The sequence below is a fragment of the Camellia sinensis genome, chromosome 4, assembly GCF_055761805.1.
Source record: "Camellia sinensis isolate YWXY chromosome 4, ASM5576180v1, whole genome shotgun sequence".
In the NCBI taxonomy this organism is placed as follows: Eukaryota; Viridiplantae; Streptophyta; class Magnoliopsida; order Ericales; family Theaceae; genus Camellia; species Camellia sinensis.
This window is the reverse complement of record NC_138964.1, coordinates 111,807,794-111,830,411: the sequence shown is the minus strand read 5'-3', so window position 1 is coordinate 111,830,411 and position 22,618 is coordinate 111,807,794. Positions and strand designations below refer to the sequence as shown.

Genomic DNA, 22,618 nt, shown 5'->3' with positions numbered 1-22,618 from the left:
ATTCCAACTAAAGATCTTCATCGAGAACCATCATCACCCCTTGTCTTATTCCCCTGACCCTCATAATTGATGCTACTTTCAAGGTTTCTTAATTCCCTCAACCCTTTCTTTCACCCCGAATCTCTATGACTACCACCCCCCTTAAATGTAAACCCCTCCCTCCTAGACCGAAACTTCTTCCCACCTTTACTGACTAGTGCCAGCCCAAGAGTGTCAAGTAATTGTGCAAAGTGAGGCACATCATCCTCCTTCAAAGGGAAAGACACATGCTTACTCATTTTCCTCAGCCACTTTTCAGACTCATCACCATCGTGACCACAAACATTGTTCCTCTGAAGCCTATGACTAGGAGATTCCTCCATCAAAAGATCAGTCCTATGAGTATCCATATTACTTGCCTATGGGTTCAAACTACCGTTGGTAGAGTTCCTATTTGTATGTAACAGAGGCCAATTATCATTCTTGTTAGAAACCATTATACCCAATGATGACTCCCCCACCACCCTTCCCCTAACAAACACAGAATGAATACCCTGAATATGAGGAGGTGAAGAATTCATGTCGTCCCTTTCAAAAGAATCACAAACCTTTTCACCAGAGTCAAAGACTACCTCACCCTTAGTCCCCACAGTGTGCTGATTACAAGAGGAAAATGGAACCTCCTCTTCATGGAAAAGCCGATTGAGATTCGGATCAAAATCATCAACCTTCTCCTCAACTACCTCGTTGGGACCCAGAGATTCATTAGAGCTTTCATGAGAACCATATCCTTTCAATGCTTGGAGCACTCCTTGTGGATCGCAAATGCCCACATCCACTTCGTTAATCATTCGATCAACACCAGGAAAAACTTCAAGCGCATCATTATCAGCTTCATCTACACCATCAACTACAATGGGCCGCCCAATCTGGAGAAATTGCCCTGTCGATCAATCAACCATATCTGCCAAACCCAAATGAATTTCATTTGGGTTTAACCCATCCAAGTGATTCGGAACTCGTTTATCAATCCCATGCTCCATACTGATGTCATGAGTCGCAAACTCCACACCCTGCTGTTTCCGCCTGTCGCTACCATAAGACCCATCTCCCCTCTAGTTTGTTGTTTGGGTCCTGTCGTCCTCACCATCGGAGATACCCATCGTCTGCCTAACCCGACAAAGCCCTTGTTTCGAACCTGGGACAGAAATACCCGAGTGATCTGGGTTAGGCCCTTCATACCTCAGGTTATGATCAAGACTTTTATGGCCCGATGGACCATCTCCCACTTGGCTAAAATCTTGGCCCAAATTATTGGTGCAATTTAAGCCCATGTTAATACCCTCATCACCACCAATCTGTTTTTTGTTTGATGCATGAGAGAGGCCCAAATCTGGCCTAGGCCCAAGATCACCCATCAGCCCATCTCCACCTAAAAAATCCTCTCCTGATCAGTGGCCCTGAAAAACTAGCCCATGTTCAATACAAACTGTATCACCCCTTGACCTCCCCTCATCGTTGACATTCCTTGAGTCAAAAATATGAGCCTCTTCATGAACCCCAACTTTCTTGGGAACTAGACAGCCACGTGTCCCAACTGTTACCTCAACCTTATCATCTTCCCTACCTCCGGCGCCAAGCTCCGATGAAAACCCATGCCGGAAACTCCATTGCCGAAGACCCTCTCTGCGTTTGACAGCTTTCGAAAGCGACTTCACACGCACTGTGATTGCTCCTTAATCCATCATAATCTCCACGGTTGATGGTAAAAACCCAGAAGTCGATCCTTTCACCTTCAGTCTTGCCTCAAAAAGATTTTCAAAAGTCTTGGTTCTTTTGTCCACTGCTAATAGCCCTCCGCATTTCGCACCAATTTGCTCAAAAATCCTTATATTCCATAAATTAAACGGCAAGTCACAAATAGCAATCCATCCTCCATATGAGGCAATAACATTAGATTTCCTATGCTTCTCATCGGACCACCTCTCCAATATTACTGCAATACCTTTATCAAAAAATTGCAAACATTTATCCCCATAGAACACGGCCATCTCCTTGGTTTTGGTGAAGAACAAAGCTCGATTCAACTGAAAGGGACCAAGCTTGATAGATAACTTGTAAGACTTACATAATTCCTTCTCAATTTGCTCCCAACATATGAAAAAATCTGTTCTCTCACACACCACCGCCTGATGGAGAACTAACGAAGAATCATTTGATACTGAAAATGGTGATTGAAGCTTAAGAACCTCCGCATACGACCTACCTCTGTTTACCCCTGTTTTCACTTGAGGACTCAAGTCCTCTGTATGTACCTCCTTATTTGCCCCATTTTGCTGGACATCATCCCCAAGATCATTTGCCATGGCCATATGTCTTACCTGTTTTCCTGCATCCTTGTCTTCAGTACCTCTAACGTGGTTCTTCCGCCTTGTTCCAAATAAGATTGTATCAAGTAACCCAGCCACATCCTTCCACCCTTGTCGATTGACCCCTGCTGGAATGATAATGCTTGATCTTCTTATCCTAGCAACCCACTTGGATAACTCCACAAATTCACCTCTCCTATTAGAATAACTCTGAAGAAAGAAGACAGCAGAACTGTTCGTATACTTTCTGAAGAACTGCCCCACCGCACTCGTAGTTCCAACATCCTGAAGGACCTGCGATACCCAGAAGACCCCTCCTAGATCAATTTTCAATGTGAAACTTCTATGCCTATTCCTTTCAATGATTTCCACTACCTCCCGGTGAGATCTCTCATCAACCTGAACAATGATTATCTTTTGCTCAATCTTCAGATCCAGCACACGATCTTTGTACCTCTTCATTGTCTCCATTCATTCTATTTAATATGATATATAATTCTATATATTTATATACATAAAAAAATAAGTAAATTAACAATACGACTAAATTATATATATGCATATAAAATCACATATAGTAATATAACTAATTATTTTCTTCTATATATTGTCATAGTTTGGCGAAAGTGATGTTATTTCATGCATCATCACAAATAGAAATAGAATTGAATCGCAGTGAATTGTAGTGAATTGCAATGAATCGTACGATTCACTCAATTTCCAATTCAATAGCACAATTCGAACAATTTTTGTTGAAACTCATATTGAATCGTGAATTGTACAATTCTAACAACCATGACTATAAGGTTATGTTTAGTTGCTTTAGAAGCATTTTAAAATCTTATGACTGTAAAAAGGCCTTTGGAAGCCTTCATTACATAAATCACAAGATTTGTTAAACAGAAACTACATATTGGAACGAACTCAGCCAGCACTATTCTCATCCTTGATGCTATTACACAAACATGGGAGTTGAGAAGTTATGAAGACATTAGGGTCCTTTTAGCATCATTTATAGTTACATTTCTAATGGTTTTTCATGTTCCTACTCCAATTCTTGCGCTGTTATGTGCGTGATGGTTCGTGAGGTGGTAGAGGGAAGCCCTCTGAGAAGATGGTAGGCTTTCACTTGGCTGGCGTCACCAGAGGCAGAGGAGGAGAGAGCCAACGCAGGTTTAGGAGAGGGAGAGTTGGTGGTAATGGAGAGCTCTGTGTATCATTGGGGGAGTAGGAGAAGGTGGTGATTGTTGGTTCTGCTGCATGCATGAGAGGCCTCCTTATATAGGGTGGTCGAGCTATGAGGTGCAACTCGGCTTGGGATAGGTGGCTCCACCCTCTTGGTTAGACAAAGTGGTAGTAGCTTCAGTCAACTGTCCACCCTAGGCATAAGTCTTGGGGAGCATATGATGTATTAACACTGGGTAGGTATGATACACCCATTTTGGGATATGTTAGAGCAACTCAGTGTTAGGTATGATTTAGCCTTTGAGGTATCAAATGTCTTGGTCAAGGTCTCTCTCTTTCTAGACTTGTCTGACCATGCCCTGCCTCGAGTAGGAGGTGCCAAGCTGCCCTGGTGAATCCTTAAACTCTAACCTTCAATTCATAAGCCCTCTGGTGATCCTGAGTGAGGCGTACTTAGGCCCTGCTCTCTGTCTAGGTACTGCTTGATGGGACTGCTGGTGATCCAAGTAGACCGAGTGGGTGTTAGGCTTGCCTGAGTGGGAGTGCCTAGTGGAGAATTCCTGGCTGATCTAGGGGCAAGGCCAAGTGTCCTTGATCGTTGTTGAGTCTTGACTGATTGATCTTTACTCCCCAAGGGGAGTATTGGAAATGCACAATTAGTCCACCTGCCACTCCTTGAGGCTGATATGTGATGCTCTTGTTAGAGAAGTCATTGATGTGGTGACGTGGCAACGTTGTTGGACCTATGTACGTACATGTTGCATGGAAGTTATTTTTAATTGTTCTTAAAAAATTATTTGATATGACTGGACTTTCACAAACAGTATTACTACGGAAACACAGTAAAATTTTGCAACTTACAAGTAGAAATATCAAAATTTCAACACAACTTCTGCCGAAACATTAATAGAAAAATCCCTTCACTATAAGAAATCTAATTTTGTGCGCTGAATATTTTTCTTAAATTTATATTGACTCTCTTAAAATAATTTTCTGGGTCTGTCCCTGCGCAGGGTTGCCCTGAGGTCAACTCATCACGCTGGGAACAGCATGAAAATAGTTCTCCTTGGGAGTTATGTCCTGCACATAGGTGCTATAACTTGTGTCAATTGCTTGGTTTTTCTTTCTGATATATCAATGTTCTTTAATTCCTTGGGTTTCAGTATACCCAAATATATGCAGTTGATGCTGCTTAGTCATCAGTAAGAAATGCTGGCTTCCGCAAATCTAAGGTACCACTGAAAGCTGAAGTCATGTCACGCATGTTAAGGGTGTATTTATTGATGATGACAAGTTTGGGATCTTTCAAATTTTTTGTAATATTTCTGAAAACCTAGTACCTTCTTGTTTTTTATTTTTTTAAAGATGCTTACCCATTTAATGGATATTTGTTTTGATACTTTTGAAAGCTGAAGTTTGCTGCAAAGTTGTATATTCTTATGCCTGCTGTTGCCTCAATCTTTCAGTTCCATTTTTTTACCATGGCTAATTGCCTTTATTTTATTAGGTAAGTGAAGGGTTAGATTTTGCAGACCATGCTGGAAGAGCTGTGGTTATCACTGGAATGCCATATGCCACGATGACTGATCCAAAGGTTTGATTGTCTTGCTGCCTGTTTTTTCTTGATTATTGTCATCTGTGTGAATTTGAATTGTATCAGTGTCCTGAGATATTTGTATCATTAGTAAAAGAAACTTACTTTGGAAGCTACTGTTATTGTATAAAAGCATCTTAATTTTGTTATATCATAGTGGAAACCATAATCCCAACTTTTTTAGTTGCAGTTCCTTTTAGGTGAAATTGTTGATGTTCAAAGATATAAGTACGATTATTTTATTTATCTTTTAAGTTTCTGTTCTGTGCCAGGGTTTGGTTATCTTATTGTGGCCTTAATTTGCGTTGTCAACCTTTTAATACCTAGTAATGCTTGTGAATTCCTTAGTAGTGTGGATTGTTTTTACCTTCAGAGTCAAAGTAGTTACCTTGGTAACTAAAGTCCATATTAATCAAATTATTTTACGCAAATATGATACTGCATTCAATCCTTATTTCGAGCAATAAGTTCAGAAATATGACATTGTATTGGTTTTACCTCCTCATTGTGATATGTGATAGTTTTTTGTTGATTTGAAAGATATGGATGTAAACTATCCAATTTTAATTTGTTATGTAAGTTTTATTCTAATAGCTGTGTTTTTTCTTCATATTGAAGTGCAATTTTCTGTCATGCGTTACTGTAAGAATTTATGTATTATTGATTGATGTTTATTGATATCTATTACAATGATTCATGATTCCTATATATAGAAGAGGGTGAGTGTGTAGTAGGTAAGGAGTAGGTGAAGTGGAGGTGGTAGTGGTGTAGTGGGTTAGGTTTAGTGGAGTAGGTGAGGTGGTAGTGGTGCAGTAGGTTAGGTTTAGTGGAGTAGGTTTAAGTGGGTGAAGTAGGTGGAGAGTAGGTGGATTTTAACAGCCCCCGCAAACTCAAGGGGGATAGGAACTAACCAACTTGAATTTGGAGAGAGTAACAAAACAAGAAAATACATAAAAATAAAAGAGGATAAGAGACACTGTATGGTCGTGTCAGACCATTGGTGAAGACACTGGATGGTGGTGTCATAACGTTGTAGAGGACACTGTATGGGGTGTCATAACCATGTAGAGGACACTGTATGGTGGTGTCATAACGGTGTAGAGGACACTGGATGGCGGTGTCAGACCGATGTAGAAGACAGTTTATGGGGTCATGTCGGACCGTTGTAGCAGACACTGTATGGTCGTGTCAGACCGATGTAAAAGACAGTTTATGGGGTCATGTCGGACCGATGTAGAAGACAGTTTACGGGGTCATGTCGGACCGTTGTAGCAGACAATGTTGTGACAGTTGTTGTGACAGTTTACAGAGTCTTGCTGGACCCTTGTAGAAACTAACCGGAATCAATGTCGGGACAGTTTACAGAGTCTTGTCGGACCCATAAAGGAGCTAACCGGAATCAATGTCGGGACAGTTTACAGAGTCTTGTCGGACCCATAAAGGAGCTAACCGGAATTAATGTCGGGACAGTTTACAGAGTCTTGTCGGACCCATAAAGGAGCTAACCGGAATCAATGTTGAGACAGTTTACAGAGTTTTGTCGGACCCATGAAGGAACTAACCGGAATCAATGTCGGGACAGTTTACAGAGTCTTGTCGGACCCCTAAAAAGTCGCACCCTCAAAAGGTGTGCCCAATCTTTCAAAAGGCGTGCCATCAAAAGGCATGCCCAATCCATAAAAAGACGTGCCATCAAAATGCGGACCCAATCCATAAAAAGACGTGCCATCAAAAGTTGCGCCCTCAAAAGGCGCGCCCACTTCATCAAAAGTCGTGCCCGACAGAAAGCGTCGAGCCATCAAAAGGTGAGCCGGAGACGCGGCGAGGCACGTGAGCGACAGAGTGGCGTGTCGGCCGCGTCGTCAGTGTCGATATAAACCAATGCGGAGGCTGTGCTTGAGGCAGAAGCGAAGACAAAAAAACCTGGGAAAAACTTCTGAAAAACTCTTCATTTTCTGAGAGAGATATTCGTTTTTCTGAGAGATTGCCTCTAAGAGCTGCAAATCTTGAAACACTCCCCTTCCGAACATTATCAGTCTCAAATTGCTATTTCGCTGAAACATTCAGCAACCTAAAAAACATGGCCTCTTCTTCCCGTTCAGCTACCCAGAATATGGCCTCTTCATGTCGTGGTCTACTCACTCTCTTTCCCGACCTCAACGAGTCAACAAGAGAGATAACTGGTGCGGAGGCCCGTGAACCTCAACCAAACACCTCTGGTTTTGCTCCGTTGAACTTTCCGATGCGGTCGGTGGAGCAAAGAATGGCAGTGCAGTCGGATGTGGAGGCCAATCAGTATACATTGAAGTCATGTGTGGAAACCATGACTGCGGTTACAAATTTGTCGAACCGGCTGCAGAGTAGGACAAATGAGGTGCAGCAGTTAAACGCCCAACTGGCTCTGCTCCAACGCATGTATAAGGATGCGCGAGCAGAGTTAAGTGTGCTAAAGGCGGAAAATAAGGAGCTGAAGCGGAAGGCCACCGTGATGTTCCGATTTGGAGGTCCACCGTATGCTGTAGTGGAGGAGCAGGGAGGAGACAACTTGCTTGGTGGTCTAGGAAGCACGGAGGCAACACCGGCAAGGACCACCCAGGACGGAGGCAAGAAGAAAAGACCGGCGGCTGAGTAGAGAAGAAAAATCCCACTGTGGCTGTGGTGGTTTTGTTTTTGTTTGTGTGGGTTTTCTTTTTTTTTTTTTTCTTTTTTTTTTTTTTTATGTAAAAGTGTGATCGGGGTTGATCCCCTGATATGAATAAAATGACAAGGTTGTGGAATGTTGTTGGTGTTATTTTGTGGTGTTGTTTTGTTTAATAAGAAAAATAAAATAAAAGAAAATAATGGATAAAGAAAATAGAGAAAAATATTTGTGGATGGAATAAATTAAGAGAAAGGAGAGATATGATTAAAGTGGGTTTGAAAGTGGGAAAAGATGAGAGAGAGGGAGATAGAGTGGGTGCATGATGATGATGTTGGGTCCATGGAGAGAGAGAGAGAGGGATGTCCAAGAAGCTTGTGCTTTTGATAGTTACACATTACCCAAGCTGTATGTGAAGATGCATGTTACTGTCGTACACTTCTGCAGGCTTGGTATTCTTTGTGGGGCACTTGCAACACGTGACATTGAAAATTGTATTCGAAAATGATGACATCTCCAACATGAAACGTCTTGGAAGCAGCCCAGGCCTTGTAATCAATATTCCCAATGATGGTTCAACCAGCGGAGTCCCCAACCTTGTACACTGCTGCCATTGAAACCTTCAAGCCAGCAAACATGGCTACCAACAACAGAGCCACAGCTCTACACCCCACACCCAAATACATGGCTAAGAGAGAGAGAGCAAATCGGGAAAAAAAACAGCAGTGACGAGCAGAAAAGCAGCGCCAGAAACGCCAACGACGACGACGAGTAAGAGTACAACCACGGATATGTGAGAGGCAAGGTGAACGGCGATAGAGGCTAGACGATGATGCGGGTGCCGCCGCCGACATAGCGGAGGAGGGGTGTAAGAAAATGTTGAAGAAGTCAAGGTATGTGTAGAAAATAAGCGGAATAGGTTGAGGTCCGGCGGGCGGCCAAGGCGAGGTTGCCGCCCGCCGGTGAAGCGAGAAATACTAAGGTCTTAACCTTGCTCTGATACCATGTAAGAATTTATGTATTATTGATTGATGTTTATTGATATCTATTACAATGATTCATGATTCCTACATATAGAAGAGGGTGAGTGTGTAGTAGGTAAGGAGTAGGTGAAGTGGAGGTGGTAGTGGTGTAGTGGGTTAGGTTTAGTGGAGTAGGTGAGGTGGTAGTGGTGTAGTGGGTTAGGTTTAGTGGAGTAGGTTTAAGTGGGTGAAGTAGGTGGAGAGTAGGTGGATTTTAACAGTTACCATTCTATTATCTGAATTTTATATGTTTGATGTAATGTGTGTCAGGTTCGTTTAAAACGGGAGTACTTGGATCAACACACACAGTCACAACTGATGGGATGCAAGGTAGTTTTTTTGACCACCAGACAGAGGCCAGAATTCTAGCCTTCAGTAATCTGTCACATTTATAATACAAAATTTCTACTACTTCAACTACGCTTTTATTTTTTTCATTTATAATTTATTTGAAAGCGTACTTAAACTACACATAAAAGTTGCAGGTTCTGACTGGAGAGGAGTGGTACGGTCAACAGACCTTACGGGCTGTGAATCAGGCTGTTGGTCGTGTCATTCGTCATCGCCATGATTATGGAGCAATTATTTTTTGTGATGAAAGGTTGGTTTTGGGTAAACGTAATGCTGGAACTTTCACCAAAATGCATGCATATGCTAAGTTAATAGCAAAAAAGAAAGAAAACAAACAAAAGGCTAATGCATTAAAATGCAGCCACTTATTTGTGTCCCCTCCCCTCTGACTAGTTTATAGCACCTAAAATTTATTATTTTTGTTGATCTTTATTATCGTAATTTGTTGGAATCATGCATATATTATCAGAACAACCTTGTTTGGAAAATTTTGAAGTATCTTGTATTTGAGTACACTGTACACCTTGTATCAGCTTTAACTTTTGTTAGCCACTATCCACCTGCTTTGAAATCATGGACTTAAACTTCCATAAACTTCAAGAGAGTGGAAGGGACTGATCTGAGGTACAAGGTTTGCCAGAGACTGGAAAACATGTCAGAGGTATCAAAGACAAGGAGATGACTGGGAGAGAGATGGAGCAGTCCAGTTAAGAGAGGGAGAGAGAGAGAGAGAGAGAGAGAGAGAGAGAGAGGGGCAGTGGAGTACTATAGCTCTAAGGAAGACCTGGTGATGCTTTGTAAAGTTTGTGATGCAAGGGAGTTCTTACTTCTATTAATGGAAGGTTGGTCATGAGACAGTCACCAATTTTCCAGATATTTAGGGGTTTCGTCATGATATCTCAAAACGCAGTAAGGTGGTTAGGATATGTCAAAACACAATAAGGTGCTTGACTCCTGCAGTCTGCAAGTAGGACTGCTAATGAACTGAGCTGCTCATGAGCAGCTTGAGTTCGGCTTGAGTCAAATTTGTAGGCTCATTTAGTAATCATTCTGAGCTTTAGTAGAACCAAGCTCGGCTAGAATAAGCTTGTGAATACAAGAATATATAAATTATTTTCTTATTTTAAATAAATCAATTATTTCTATTATAATTATTATTATTATTATTTTTTTGTCTTACATAATTGATTGATGAACTTATTAATAATATGAGCTTTCTTTTATATTTTGCTCATTTTTTTGCCCCCTCTTTCTTCTTGATTTGCATTAGTGCATGTTAATTTAGGTTGATGCTTTTTTCCGAGCTTGAGCTGGAGCTGGAGCTCGATTATATAGTCTCAACTTGAGCTTGACTCGAGCTCAACTAATGTTTAGCAAGCTAAGCTTGAACATGCCAAAGGTCAATTTGGCTCAGATTGGTTTGGCTTGCTTACGGTTCTACTGGAAAGGGGCAGTGCAGATCACATATCTACACATTTTCAGTGGTTCCTATTGAAATGTCAAACTTCTGCAAAAGATCTGCAAAGGCATGAAATCTTTAAAGTTTTAATTCAGTTATCTGCAATAAGGACTACAGAAAATTAGTAAAATGTGTGATCATTTGGATGGTTTCCTTTTATATGACAATAATTCTCTTGGTTGCTAACAAGTGTTGTGCGTTAAAGTAATCTAGTTTTTTCTTCACCTTCTGTGTTGTAAATAGGTTTGCACATCCAAGTCGTCAGTCGCAGATATCACTTTGGATACAGCCTCATATCAAGGTACATTTTGTGGGGTCAAATTGAGTTTTGTGGTCCGAGAACCTCTCGCACTTACACAGTGTTATCCATGCAGTGTTACTCCAAATTTGGGGATGTAGTTTTCACATTGACACGTTTTTTCCGAGATGGAGTAACTCGTGGTCCTACAAAGCTGGAACTGACACGAAGTGAAGACCACGGTTAAGTATCTTTTAGCTAAAACATAATAATGGTTTCATTCTTTTTACAATTCATTTCAATTTTCTTCTAGTTTTTGTTCATGACATTTTGTATTGAGATCAGCATTCCTTGTGGGTCAGTATATTTCAAATTGTTCTGGGAAATACATTAGTTTCCGAGATTTTTTTAAATATGTTAGTTTCCAAATGAAATTGTAATATGAAGGAATTCACCTCCACTAATAGAATATGAATTCTATGTTTTTTTTTTTCTCCATACAAAAGTAGTTTAGTGGCTTTAAAAGCATTCTTTGACCCCTCCCAACAAGTTGAATTTGGTCAATAAATCCAAGAGTAAAACATGGTTCCAAATCCTGATTCAAAATAATTTACAGAATAGTATCAAATGGATCAACTTCTTGAGTCCAGTTCTAATAAGATTTAAAGTTAACATTTTAAAGGAATAAAGGCCCAGCAAAAATGACTCCAACAGTTATACTACTTTTTCTTCCTGGATATGGTGAATACTATTTGGAAATGGGCTTTGGTTTTGGTTGATTTTTTGAAAATTGAGTTTTTTGTTTTTCGTGTTTTTACTGATTTTTTTAATATTTACACAAATTTTATTTTATTTTTTAGATGCACTTAACCTAAATAAAAATTAAAATATTTGTGGAAAAATAATTAAAAAATTCAATAAATACACAGAAATATGAAAATATATTGAATTTTTGTATTTGGTGAATTAATTTTTTTTTCCCATAAATATTATATTTTTTAAATGTATCTAGGTCAAGTAATAAAAATTTTTCTTAAAATATTAAAAAAATTCATTAGAAACAAAACAATACGGAAAACAAAAGCTCAATTTTCCGAAAAATGAGTTAAACCAAACAAGGTGAGCTTTGCTATGTTTTGTTTGTTGAGATCTTGAAACAACTTAATTCAGCAACTGAAAGTTTGTGTTTTATGTATGCTTGTATGGTGACCTAAAGGCTATTTTTTGCTACAATAATCTGAATTATTTTTGGGGCCAAACCCAAATGTCCTGCAATTTGTATTTCAAGTGTGAGTCTTTCAGATATTTATTGGTTAAAATGTCATGGCTAATGATTTGTTTATGTTCTGTTCCAGGAAATGTGAACACAATGAAAACTCCCCAGTCTATGGACAAACTTCACTTAGAAAACTTTCTTGCTCCATTGGTAATTATTTGATTTTTTTAGTGCAAACTCATAATTCACGGTAATAAAACTTATCTGTGTTTTTTCTCAATTCACACTGTTAACGTCTTTTGTGCTGGTGGATTTGTATGCAGACCACACCAGTGGATTCAGATTGCTCTGTTAAGTTATCATCTTCTATATCTCAGGTTAAAGGAGGGAAAAGTTTTAGCAATTGGGGAGGAATTCTTCCTGCTAATCGTTCATCACTAACTTCCAACAAGCAAATTCAGAGTTTAACCTGGAAACATTCAAGTGATCTGCTTTGCAATGAGAAAAAATTGTTAATTCCTGGGAGGAAAAGTAAACGTAACATAAATCATTTAATAGATTTGACTTGCAATTCTTCAGCGGATGAAGAAACAAGTAGAGAACTGATCGTGCCATGTTCTTCGAAGAAGCCTAGAATAGAGCTTGATCCACTGCAACATATTGGGAATTCTGATGAACCTTCATACATTGTCAGTGACGCACAACTGAGCAATGCACCTACCATAAACGATTCGGTGAAACATGAGAAATCACATGTTAATGATTACGGAAGCTTCGAAAATACTCAAGTTGGTTCAGCAGTGCTGCTTGGAAATGAGATGATTGAACAAAGAAAGAGAACGGAATTTCTGAATCAGAAAAACAAGGTTGTTCTGCTGAGTCCTGCACCTTGTGATGAAGAAAGAAGGGGATCTGATTTTTTGATACAGGTTAAGTCTTCCAACTATCTTTTGGTCAATAATGAGATTTGAACCTTACATCTACGCTGTTCGTTTGATATCTTGATTTCTGTTTATCATGCTATGGCAGCCTTGGTTTCTCACATTGTAGATGAATGAGTGTGGCCAATAGGTAGTCTAATAACATTTTCCTCTCAGATAGTTCTGAGTTGTCCTACTTGGTACCCTTGAAATAAGATGAATTTTTTTGCAGGTGTTGGTGGGAAAAATTATCTGATATTGTTGTGTTGGTTGCTGACATGGAAATAAAGCAATTTGTTTTCTTTCTCTCTTCATCAATGGTGCTTGACCATCGATATTAAAACTTTTAGTTTTGTCTCTGATCTGGAATATTGTTAGACAAATAGTTCAATATGTACTTTGATGTTTTCTTTCTATATTCAATATTCCTTTGGATGTCAAAGAACAGTTTTTGATGGATTTGTTTAAACTATGAGCCTTACAGGTTAAAGAGAAGCTTAACGATGTAGAGTATAAAGAATTTGTGGGTTTCATGAAGGCACTCAAGTCTAAAGCCATGCAGATAGGTCAAGTTTTGCAATGCATTGTGGGATTATTCTCTTTTCCAGATAGAATCCCTCTTCTTCAAAGGTAAGAGTGCTATGCATATTGAGTAACAGTTCTATAATGTTTAAAAATCAATCTTTATATGTAACTTATCCATTTCTTGCATTGGGTTCCTGAGAAATTAGTATGAAAAATATCTGCTGCTGCATCTGCTGCAATCTTCGGTTGCAACATCCCAACTCTTCTGTCCTGTGCTATCAGATCCCTGTAATTGGAGCATTTTTAGTTGGTGTATCGGATGCACAAGTTTGATTTTTTCATTTTGTTTGTACTTTATCATATGATCAGCAGAATGACTAAGCCCTTCACTAAATAAAATTGATATGTGATAAAACTCAATAGATGCGTAAGTATAAACACACAATACATCCCACAGCTTTTGTTTGTTGCAAGATCTACTTATCTACCTTAGGGTTTCTGTTGCTGGGTAATTATTTTCTTTTGTTTAGATTTTGTTGGGGGTACTGTTAGAAGCATGTTGCTTATGCTGATTCAATAAATAAGGAGTTTTCAAATTTTAGTTCGCTTCTTTTTGGACGTATTCTCACTATTTTTCGTCGTTACTTAAAAAAAAAAGAAGTTAAATGCATTGTTTGCATGTGTTTGTAGTTGCACTTGCACTCTTTGCCCCCCTCCTTTGTAATTTCAGTCAGTAGTTGGCAGTTGATACACCAAAGGCATCACAATTACCAATGCCTACTCTTCTTCCTGTTATATTGAAGGAAAATGTGTGACCCCTGAAAAGATCACCCATAATTTTACCCACAATGAGATGGCAAGTTACATGTCAACTTTTGATTTGTCACAAACTCAATTATGCAAGGCCCAACTCCCTTGCTATGTTATTGTGGGTGAATTTTGGGATTTAAATTGTGGGTCTCTAGCATTCCTGTATATTAAATTGATATAACTTTCTGTTCATCTTAATTCAGCAAGGTTTTGTCTTCATTATTTTGGATGCAGCACCTGAATCTGTGACAATTAGTTCCGTTTGAGCTCGCTTTAAAAACAAAATAAAACAGTAGGAGCTCTATTATTTCTTTCCTGTTACAAATTATTCTGCAGTTTGAGTTTTTCTCTTCCCTATATTTCCATTGTCTCTTATCTATGAATTTCCTTTCATAGTCAGTAACTATATTTGTAGAAATTCTTTTATCTGCTTATCTTAGCATCCTAAGATCTCAATCTTTTTGTTGCCATTTTTGACAGATTCAAGGATTATATCCCTGCAAAGTATCGTTCCTTATATGAGCAGTACCTTAGAAGAAGTGATGACGAAGTTGACATATGAAGTAAGAAATTATTCCCTTGTGAAGTGCTTATAAATTGGATATATTTCTTGATGTTGCACTTTCAGTATCCTGGAGACAGCATAAGTAAACATCCAAACAGAGGTAATCTGGTGGGTATTGTGAAATGAATGAGTATCAAAGAGAGACATTTTTAACAGGATTAAAATATACATATTTGATGGAGCCATTAGTATCCATGCTATAAAGAGAATAAACACTAGTATTAAATATTGAATCATGGTAGGCACATATTAAAAGTTGAAATTATAGCTTTTTTGTGCCTTTTTGATACATTGGAGGCTGTAGCCTGGAGAGAGGGGGCCTAAGGAAGGGGATAGTTTTGCTGGTGGCAAGACTTAAAACCCTTGACCTTCTAGTGAAGTGCTGGGGTTTTGGTCAACTGGGCTAGCCCCGGTCCATTGTTTATCTGTTAGAATTTCCCATCTTTACCTTCACCTACTCCACTACACACTCCACTTCACCTACCTCCACTTCACCACACACTCCACTTCACCTAACCCACTATCACCTCCACTACACCTACTACCACATTTTCTTCTATATATAGATTGTATAGGAATTGTAATCAATCAATCTTGTAATACATCAATAAATAATAAGATCATCAGATACATTTATTCTCTCTGTATTTTTCTCTTTATACATTGACTTTTTACATGGTATCAGAGCAAGGTTAAGAATTTAGTATTTTTCGCTTCACCGGCGGGCGGCAACCTCGCCTTGGCCGCCCGCCGGACCTCAACCTAGTCCGCTAAAATTCCCTACACATACCTTCACTCGGCTGCCACATTTCTTGCTGCCATGAACCATCACTCTCACCTATTCAATCTGGTTTCTTCAAGTTCAAGCAATTATCTGCTGCTTGGCCGAACAAGTCATGGACTTGCTTCAATTCCTTTTCTGCAGCTTCCAGTTGCCTCTGAAGTTCCTGGCCTACAGCATCATTTTCAGCCTGAAGCTCTACAATTCTTTTTAGTTGAGCCTCTTCACCTCCCTCAGACAAAGGAAGTGCTGCAACCAATGCATCGAACTGCTTAGCAGCCTTTACCAGAGAAGCACTCATGAGCTTAGGTTGCTCTGCAACAGTTGCAGCATCTTCGGTAAGATTAGCAGGAGGTTCTGGGTAATTTGGAGAGAGACGTACAGGTGGGGCATCCCTTTGTAGTGTCCCGAAGGCATTGAAAGCAAGAGCTGCTATTGTGTTGGCTTGTTCTTGTAGTTGGGAGATTATGTCCATTGTGCAAAATTCCCTCCCCAAGAAAACCAACTGTAGTTTTAGCTGTCTCTCTCTCTCTCGGGTTTGGGGTGTTAGCACAGATACACATGCACTTTATGATGAAAACATTTAATCCACCCACTCCCTCTCTCTCTCTGGTCCCTTTTTCTCTCCCCCATACTCCCTTTAATCATATCCTTCTTTTGCCTTACTTTATTCCACCCACTTGCAGCACATGTATGGCCATTATCATATTACAATATGCTAGCAAAATCAACCCACATGACCCACTTACAACTCCTCTTCGGTTTTGCAGCATACATCACTTGGTCCTATTGATATATATATATATATATATATATAAATACATATATAAAAGATGGCCACAATCATCATGCTGATCATACACCATCCTATAAAATAATAATTCTCCACACACTCACAATTTGACCCATTCTTTTTATTATTATTATTTTTTTTATATATATATATATATATATATATTTTTTTTTCTCTTTCATCCCACCGTTTCAGAACCTATTAACAGTCTGTTCCCCACACCCACCTTTATTATTTTTATTCATCATTATATATTCATCATCCCCATGCTCAATTTAAAAAAAAAAAAAAAAAAAAAAAAAAAAAAAAAAAACAAAACATTTTACCAATTTGCACAACACCCATATTTTATTCATCACCGGGATCAACCCCGATCACAATTTTACACACACACACACAAAAAAAAAAAAAAAAAAAAAAAAAAAAAAAAAAAACAACAACAAAAAAAAAACATCACCCACAGGCGGGACTTTTTTTCCTTATCCCTTCTCTACTCTGCTGTCGGTCTTTTCTTCTTGCCTCCGTCCTGGGCGGTCCTTGCTGGTGTTGCCTCCGTGTTTCCTACGCCACCGAGCACGTTCACTCCCCCATACTCTTCCACTGCAGCATATGGCGGCCCTCCAAATCGGAACATCACGGTGGCCTTCCGCTTCAGTTCCTTATTTTCCGCCTTCAGCACACTTATCTCTGCTCGTGCATCCTTATACATGCGTTGGAGCAGAGCCAGTTGGGAGTTTAACTGCTGCACCTCATTTGTCCTACTCTGCAGCCGGTTCGACAGGTTTGTGACCGCCGTCATGCTTTCCACACATACCTTCAAAGTATACTGATTGGCCTCCACATCCGACAGCACTGCCATTCTTTGCTCCACAGACCGCATCGGAAAGTTCAACGGAGTATACCCAGCGGTGTTTGGTTGAGGTTCCAGTGCCACCGCACCAGTTCTCTCTCTCGTTGACTCGTTGAGGTCGGGAAAGAGGGTGAGCAGTCCACGGGAAGACGAGGACGAGGCCATTTTTCTGGGCAACAGAGTGTTACAGCGTATTACAGAGTTTCTCTCTCAGCACAACAGTGTTACAACCTCTCTCTCTCAGCACAACGAAGAGTTTTACAGAGGATTTCGCCGTTTTTTTTGCTTCTGCCTCGGCCTCAGGCTCTGTCATGGTTAAATAGCCGAGGCAGCCACGCGCATCGCGCGCCTCTTGCCGCCCGACACACTGGCACGCCTTTTCATGGCACATCTTTTGATAAAATGGACACGCCTTTTGATGGCACACTTTTTGACAACTTTGGGCACACCTTTTGAGGGTGCAACTTTTTCAGGGGTCCGACAAGACTCTGTAAACTGTCCCGACATTGATTCCGGTTAGCTCCTTTATGGGTCCGACAAGACTCTGTAAACTGTCCCGACATTGATTCCGGTTAGCTCCTTTATGGGTCCGACAAGACTCTGTAAACTGTCCCGACATAGATTCCGGTTAGTTTCTACAAGGGTCCGACAAGACTCTGTAAACTGTCCCGACATTGATTCCGGTTAGTTTCTACAAGGGTCCAGCAAGACTCCGTAAACTGTCACAACATTGTCTTCTACAACGGTCCGACATGACCCCATAAACTGTCTTCTACAACGGTCCGACATGACCCCATAAACTGTCTTCTACCACGGTCCGACATGACCCCATAAACTGTCTTCTACAACGGTCCGACATGACCCCATAAACTGTCTTCTACAACGGTCCGCCATGACCCCATAAACTGTCTTCTACATCGGTCTGACACCACCATACAGTGTCCTATACAACGTTATGACACCCCATACAGTGTCTTCACCAACGGTCTGACACGACCATACAGTGTCTCCTATCCTTTTTTATTTTTATGTATTTTCTTGTTTTGTTACTCTCTCCAAACTCAAGTTGGTTAGTTTCTCTCCTCCTTGAGTTTGCGGGGGCTGTTAGAATTTCCCATCTTTACCTTCACCTACTCCACTACACACTCCACTTCACCTACCTCCACTTCACCACACACTCCACTTCACCTAACCCACTATCACCTCCACTACACCTACTACCACATTTTCTTCTATATATAGATTGTATAGGAATTGTAATCAATCAATCTTGTAATACATCAATCAATAATAAGATCATCAGATACATTTATTCTCTCTGTATTTTTCTCTTTATACATTGACTTTTTACATTATCATACCTAGGTGAAACTAGAGTAGAGGCATAAGTAATGGGATTATGTCCTTTGGCAGATATCTTAATTCCCAACTTTTTGGGATTTTCTAGTCGAAAAGGTTAAAAAGTCAATGCATCCTTTTGCTATTTGACTGTAAGTAGTTTTAGATACAGGAAAAAAATTAAAATATTTTGGGCAAATTACTTCTGTAGTCTCTATACTTTGACCCTTGTGTCATAATTTCAATTGGCTCAATTTTGATCTTAGATTTATGATTTTGTCTCAAGTTAGTCTATCTAATTATGCATAGTAGCATTCTTTTATGGAAAATGTGCACGTGAGCGGCACTCGTCATTTTTTTTAGAGGCAAAATTGTAAACTTACTCAACTCAATGAGTTAACCTCAACAAACTTATATGACTGTTTTTCATCAAAAACCTTAGTCGGCTTTATCAATTGGACCAAATTGACATAAAATCCAAAAATAAGAGTCAAAATTGAGCTAATTAAAAGTGTAAGGACCAAATTGACATGAGGCAAAATGCATGTACTATTGGTGTAGTTTGCCCAAATATTTTTTTCTTAATACATTTTGAACATTTATTTTGATGTGAGATGAGAAACCCTTTGAGAGTGGAATTATTAATTTAAAAAATACTCAACAACCGAATGATAAAATTTGCTTGGTGGGCCAAAGAAAACTTTCTGTTGTGGTCTACTTGTGTTCATCCCTTAACAGATTTGCTAATTTGAATTTGCGACTTGACACGGACACTTATATCTAATTTTTTAATATGCAGAATACTTTAGGGCACAAATAAATAATCAACTTGTGATTGTGAGAGATGAATAAGTGGGGGGAAAAAGGAAGCAAAACAATCTCAATCTGAATGACTCTTTTGGTGTAACTACTGCCAAGAAAGTTCAGGAAACATTTCCTCGATCATGCTATGGGTCGCTGCTTTCCAGATTTTGAGAAACAACAATCTGGTGGTCCATTATACAAATTCTGAAGCTTAATGAACCAGAACTTCAGCTTAAAACTGACGCTGCATCTGCCAATAAGTGGGATAGAGCAAATCCTGGAAAATTTGTTGGACGATTAGACATGAAGATAGTCCTTGATTGTAGCTTTCACAGCTTTCGTGGATTAAGAGAGTTTTGAATGACCAGAACTTGGATGAAGACAAGAAATTTACAGTAATAGATACCGAAGATTATTGCGCAGAGTTCAACAAGGGAAGGTAATGGGAGGTAAGATTAGATAGCGTCTTTAGGAGGCTGTGCTTGGTACTATATATATATGATGGTTTTTATTTTATGTTTTTTTATTCATAAATATGTATGATGGTTGGATTGGGTGAAGTGTCTGTTTTATTATTTTTGCAGAGGAAAATGTAAATCAACAGTTGTCATTTGCAAATCTTGTATCTTTTGTCCTGCAAATGAAAATGTTATTAATTTTTGGTAACTTTGTCATGTATGATCACCCAGAAAAGGCAATTATTGATCAGCAGCATAATTTTAATTTTAAGAATGTCACGGTCACCTCAGAGTGAGTTTCTATAACTTTTTATGTAAGAACAGAGTTTTTCCTTTCACTTCTTCCTGTTGCCTGCAGACCGAATCTGCTGTGATCTTGCCGTAACTTTGCCACAATTCTCACGTAAAGTGCTGATCAGGTCGACAAAGGCACTCAGTATGTGCTTGTATGTTTTCTTGTCATTCAAATTCAAGTAACAAAACAAAAGCTCTTCCATGAATTCCCAATCCACCTTTCCATAGTATTGCCGCCTTGCTTCGATCATCTCCTGCATTGAATGCCTGAAATCATCGCATGGACTAGGCGAGTATGTGAACACGGCTATAAAGTCATCAGGACCCATCACCTGCTTATTAGCATTGTCATTGACTCTGGTTGTTGAGTACTCGTTAGTACCAGTAGTGGCGGTGGCTGCGGCGGTAGTGGTTGTGGTGGTGGAGCTCGAGCCTGTGTTCTCAGATGTGGTTGCACTTATCCTAGCTTCCTCCATCAGTGAACTCGATGAGTCGGTTGCCACAAAAAACCGGTGAGAGGCACAAAGATCCGGTGGTGGATCGATAAGCCTAGGCGATTCAAACAAAAACCCACCTGTTTTTTCTTCACCACCGTCATCACCTTTCTTGTTCTTCTGCTTGCCTTCATCATCATCATCGTCGTTCATATATAGTGACTTGAAGTTCTCAAACAGGAACCGATCGATGTCAGCTAGTGTTGCTGCATCATTATTAGCATTGTTGAGATGAGGATCAACAGAGATAGATAGTGTCTTGGTGTGCTTGCAACCTCTTAGGATCCAACTAGTAGAAGATGAGATATGAGTTGGGATATGTGGTGTTGGTTTTTTGATCTTGGAGAGGTAGTCTTGAAGAGATTTTTGAAGGGGTTTGGGCATTTTTTGAGGGTTTGTTTGCTTGTTTACTTGTGAATGTGAATGGTGAAAACCATGGGATGATGGGTGGGGTTTTATACAAATTTATAAGCATAATGTGAAGGAGAGAACCTCTGCCTATTTGAAAAAGTAACATAAAATATGAATGTTTATGGAAAAACGTTTCTTAAAAGCATTAAGCTTGATGGGTATTTAATGGGTATTTAATGTTCCAACATTTTAACCTTTCTTGCCAAATTTAGATTTAGTGAGATGATGTTTTTGGATTTTGTTTAGGTAAGTTGGTAAATAAATTTAAATTTTATAAAATGTTTAATTCCCTTACAATGGATCACCTCTAGAGCATTTTTCCGGTAATTATTCGGTATGTGTGAGGCCATTTAATGATTTTTGGACTGCAAATATATTGACTTGTTATTAATGGTGAATGCAACAATGGTATTATTAGATTGACTGATGATGTGTAGTATAATTTTAGGCAACCTATTAATGTTCAATGCTAAATTTGGATTAAGTAGGGGAAAGTTGCTGTTTTTAGTTTCCAATTAAACCCTCTTCATTTGGAAAGTGTTATTTTATTATATATATATACAACAATGATTCATCCTCTCTTTTTCCGCCAACCCCTCTGACCCCCTCTCTCTCTCATTGGTTACATTTTCTTTTTCTTTTTCTTTTTTTTCCTGCTCCTCCAATCACCACCCGCCACGTGGCAAAGGGGGGTGAGGGGGTGACCCCAAAAGGGGGTCCCAAGCATTATTCATATATATATATATACAAAATAATGTCTAATAGCATCTTCCTTCCTTGTATAAACTGGAAAATTCAATCTGGGATTGCCATTAAATATTGAGCTAAATTTTGAGTTGAATGGTGTCAAATGTTTTGGTTGTGTTTTCATAGTCACTTTTTGGTTTCATTTTTCAAAAATAAAAAACAAAAAACAAAAAATTTGTTTGATGAATTGTTTTGGTGATTTTTAAATAAACAAAACAAAAAGACAATGAACTTATTAAAGCTACCAAAAGTTATTCTCACACAAATATATATTTATATTAAAATAGTAGATTTTAAAAAAAATAGAATTATTAAAAACGTGTAACATGAAAATGAAAATGAAAAAATAAAAATACAATCAAACAAAATATAATTTTAGTATGTATGATTCATGTCACTTTAAAACTGTGGTATCAACTGGCCTTTACTGATAGGATAATCAGATCATGAGTCCAATTTTCAAATTTTTGAGGTAGTAATTTCAAATTCTATTATTTTGAGGCCAAATGGGAAATAACAATTTAAAAGATCATATGAACCATATTTGTCATTCTACCTGCTCACTGTTCACCTACTTTTTCTATGTCATTTATTTGTCCAATTATCTGTTAATATGTCATTTTTCTATTTGTCTACCTAATCTATTTATCTATCCATATCTCCACCGCCACCAATCGCCGCCATCAGCCACCACCCGCCATTGACACTAACCACCTCTGGAGACATTTCGGCGACTGGATGGTATTGGGGAAAAAATGCAAAAAAAAAAAAACTTTG

The 22,618-nt window shown here is 39.0% G+C and overlaps 3 protein-coding genes across 9 annotated transcripts in view; 1 reads left to right on the top strand and 2 right to left on the bottom strand.

The window, feature by feature from the left end:
- The window catches only part of LOC114308641 (regulator of telomere elongation helicase 1 homolog), a 37,068-nt gene extending 16,855 nt beyond the window's left edge, over window positions 1-20,213 (top strand). For 3 of the 7 annotated variants that reach the window (XM_082865961.1, XM_082865966.1, XM_082865968.1), the window contains 10 exons: window positions 5,041-5,127; window positions 9,058-9,117; window positions 9,267-9,388; window positions 10,841-10,898; window positions 10,972-11,077; window positions 12,191-12,261; window positions 12,375-12,980; window positions 13,456-13,601; window positions 14,787-14,869; window positions 19,433-20,213. In XM_082865961.1, the coding sequence (XP_082722087.1) occupies window positions 5,041-5,127; window positions 9,058-9,117; window positions 9,267-9,388; window positions 10,841-10,898; window positions 10,972-11,077; window positions 12,191-12,261; window positions 12,375-12,980; window positions 13,456-13,601; window positions 14,787-14,868 (1,338 nt within the window). In that variant the 3' untranslated portion in view covers window position 14,869; window positions 19,433-20,213. The remainder of the gene's footprint in view (window positions 1-5,040; window positions 5,128-9,057; window positions 9,118-9,266; window positions 9,389-10,840; window positions 10,899-10,971; window positions 11,078-12,190; window positions 12,262-12,374; window positions 12,981-13,455; window positions 13,602-14,786; window positions 14,870-19,432) is intronic. The other 4 variants (XM_082865962.1, XM_082865963.1, XM_082865965.1 and 1 more) reach the window with 4 other exon arrangements.
- LOC145789439 (mediator of RNA polymerase II transcription subunit 21-like) lies at window positions 15,294-16,548 on the bottom strand. Its single transcript, XM_082865969.1, has one exon. The coding sequence runs from the start codon at window positions 16,125-16,127 to the stop codon at window positions 15,714-15,716; it is 414 nt and encodes a 137-aa protein (XP_082722095.1). The 5' UTR covers window positions 16,128-16,548; the 3' UTR covers window positions 15,294-15,713.
- LOC114308640 (transcription repressor OFP14-like) lies at window positions 20,065-21,305 on the bottom strand. Its single transcript, XM_028254267.2, has one exon. It carries the CDS (start codon window positions 21,065-21,067, stop codon window positions 20,231-20,233), a length of 837 nt encoding a protein of 278 aa, XP_028110068.2. The 5' UTR covers window positions 21,068-21,305; the 3' UTR covers window positions 20,065-20,230.
- Window positions 21,306-22,618: the final 1,313 nt, after the last annotated feature.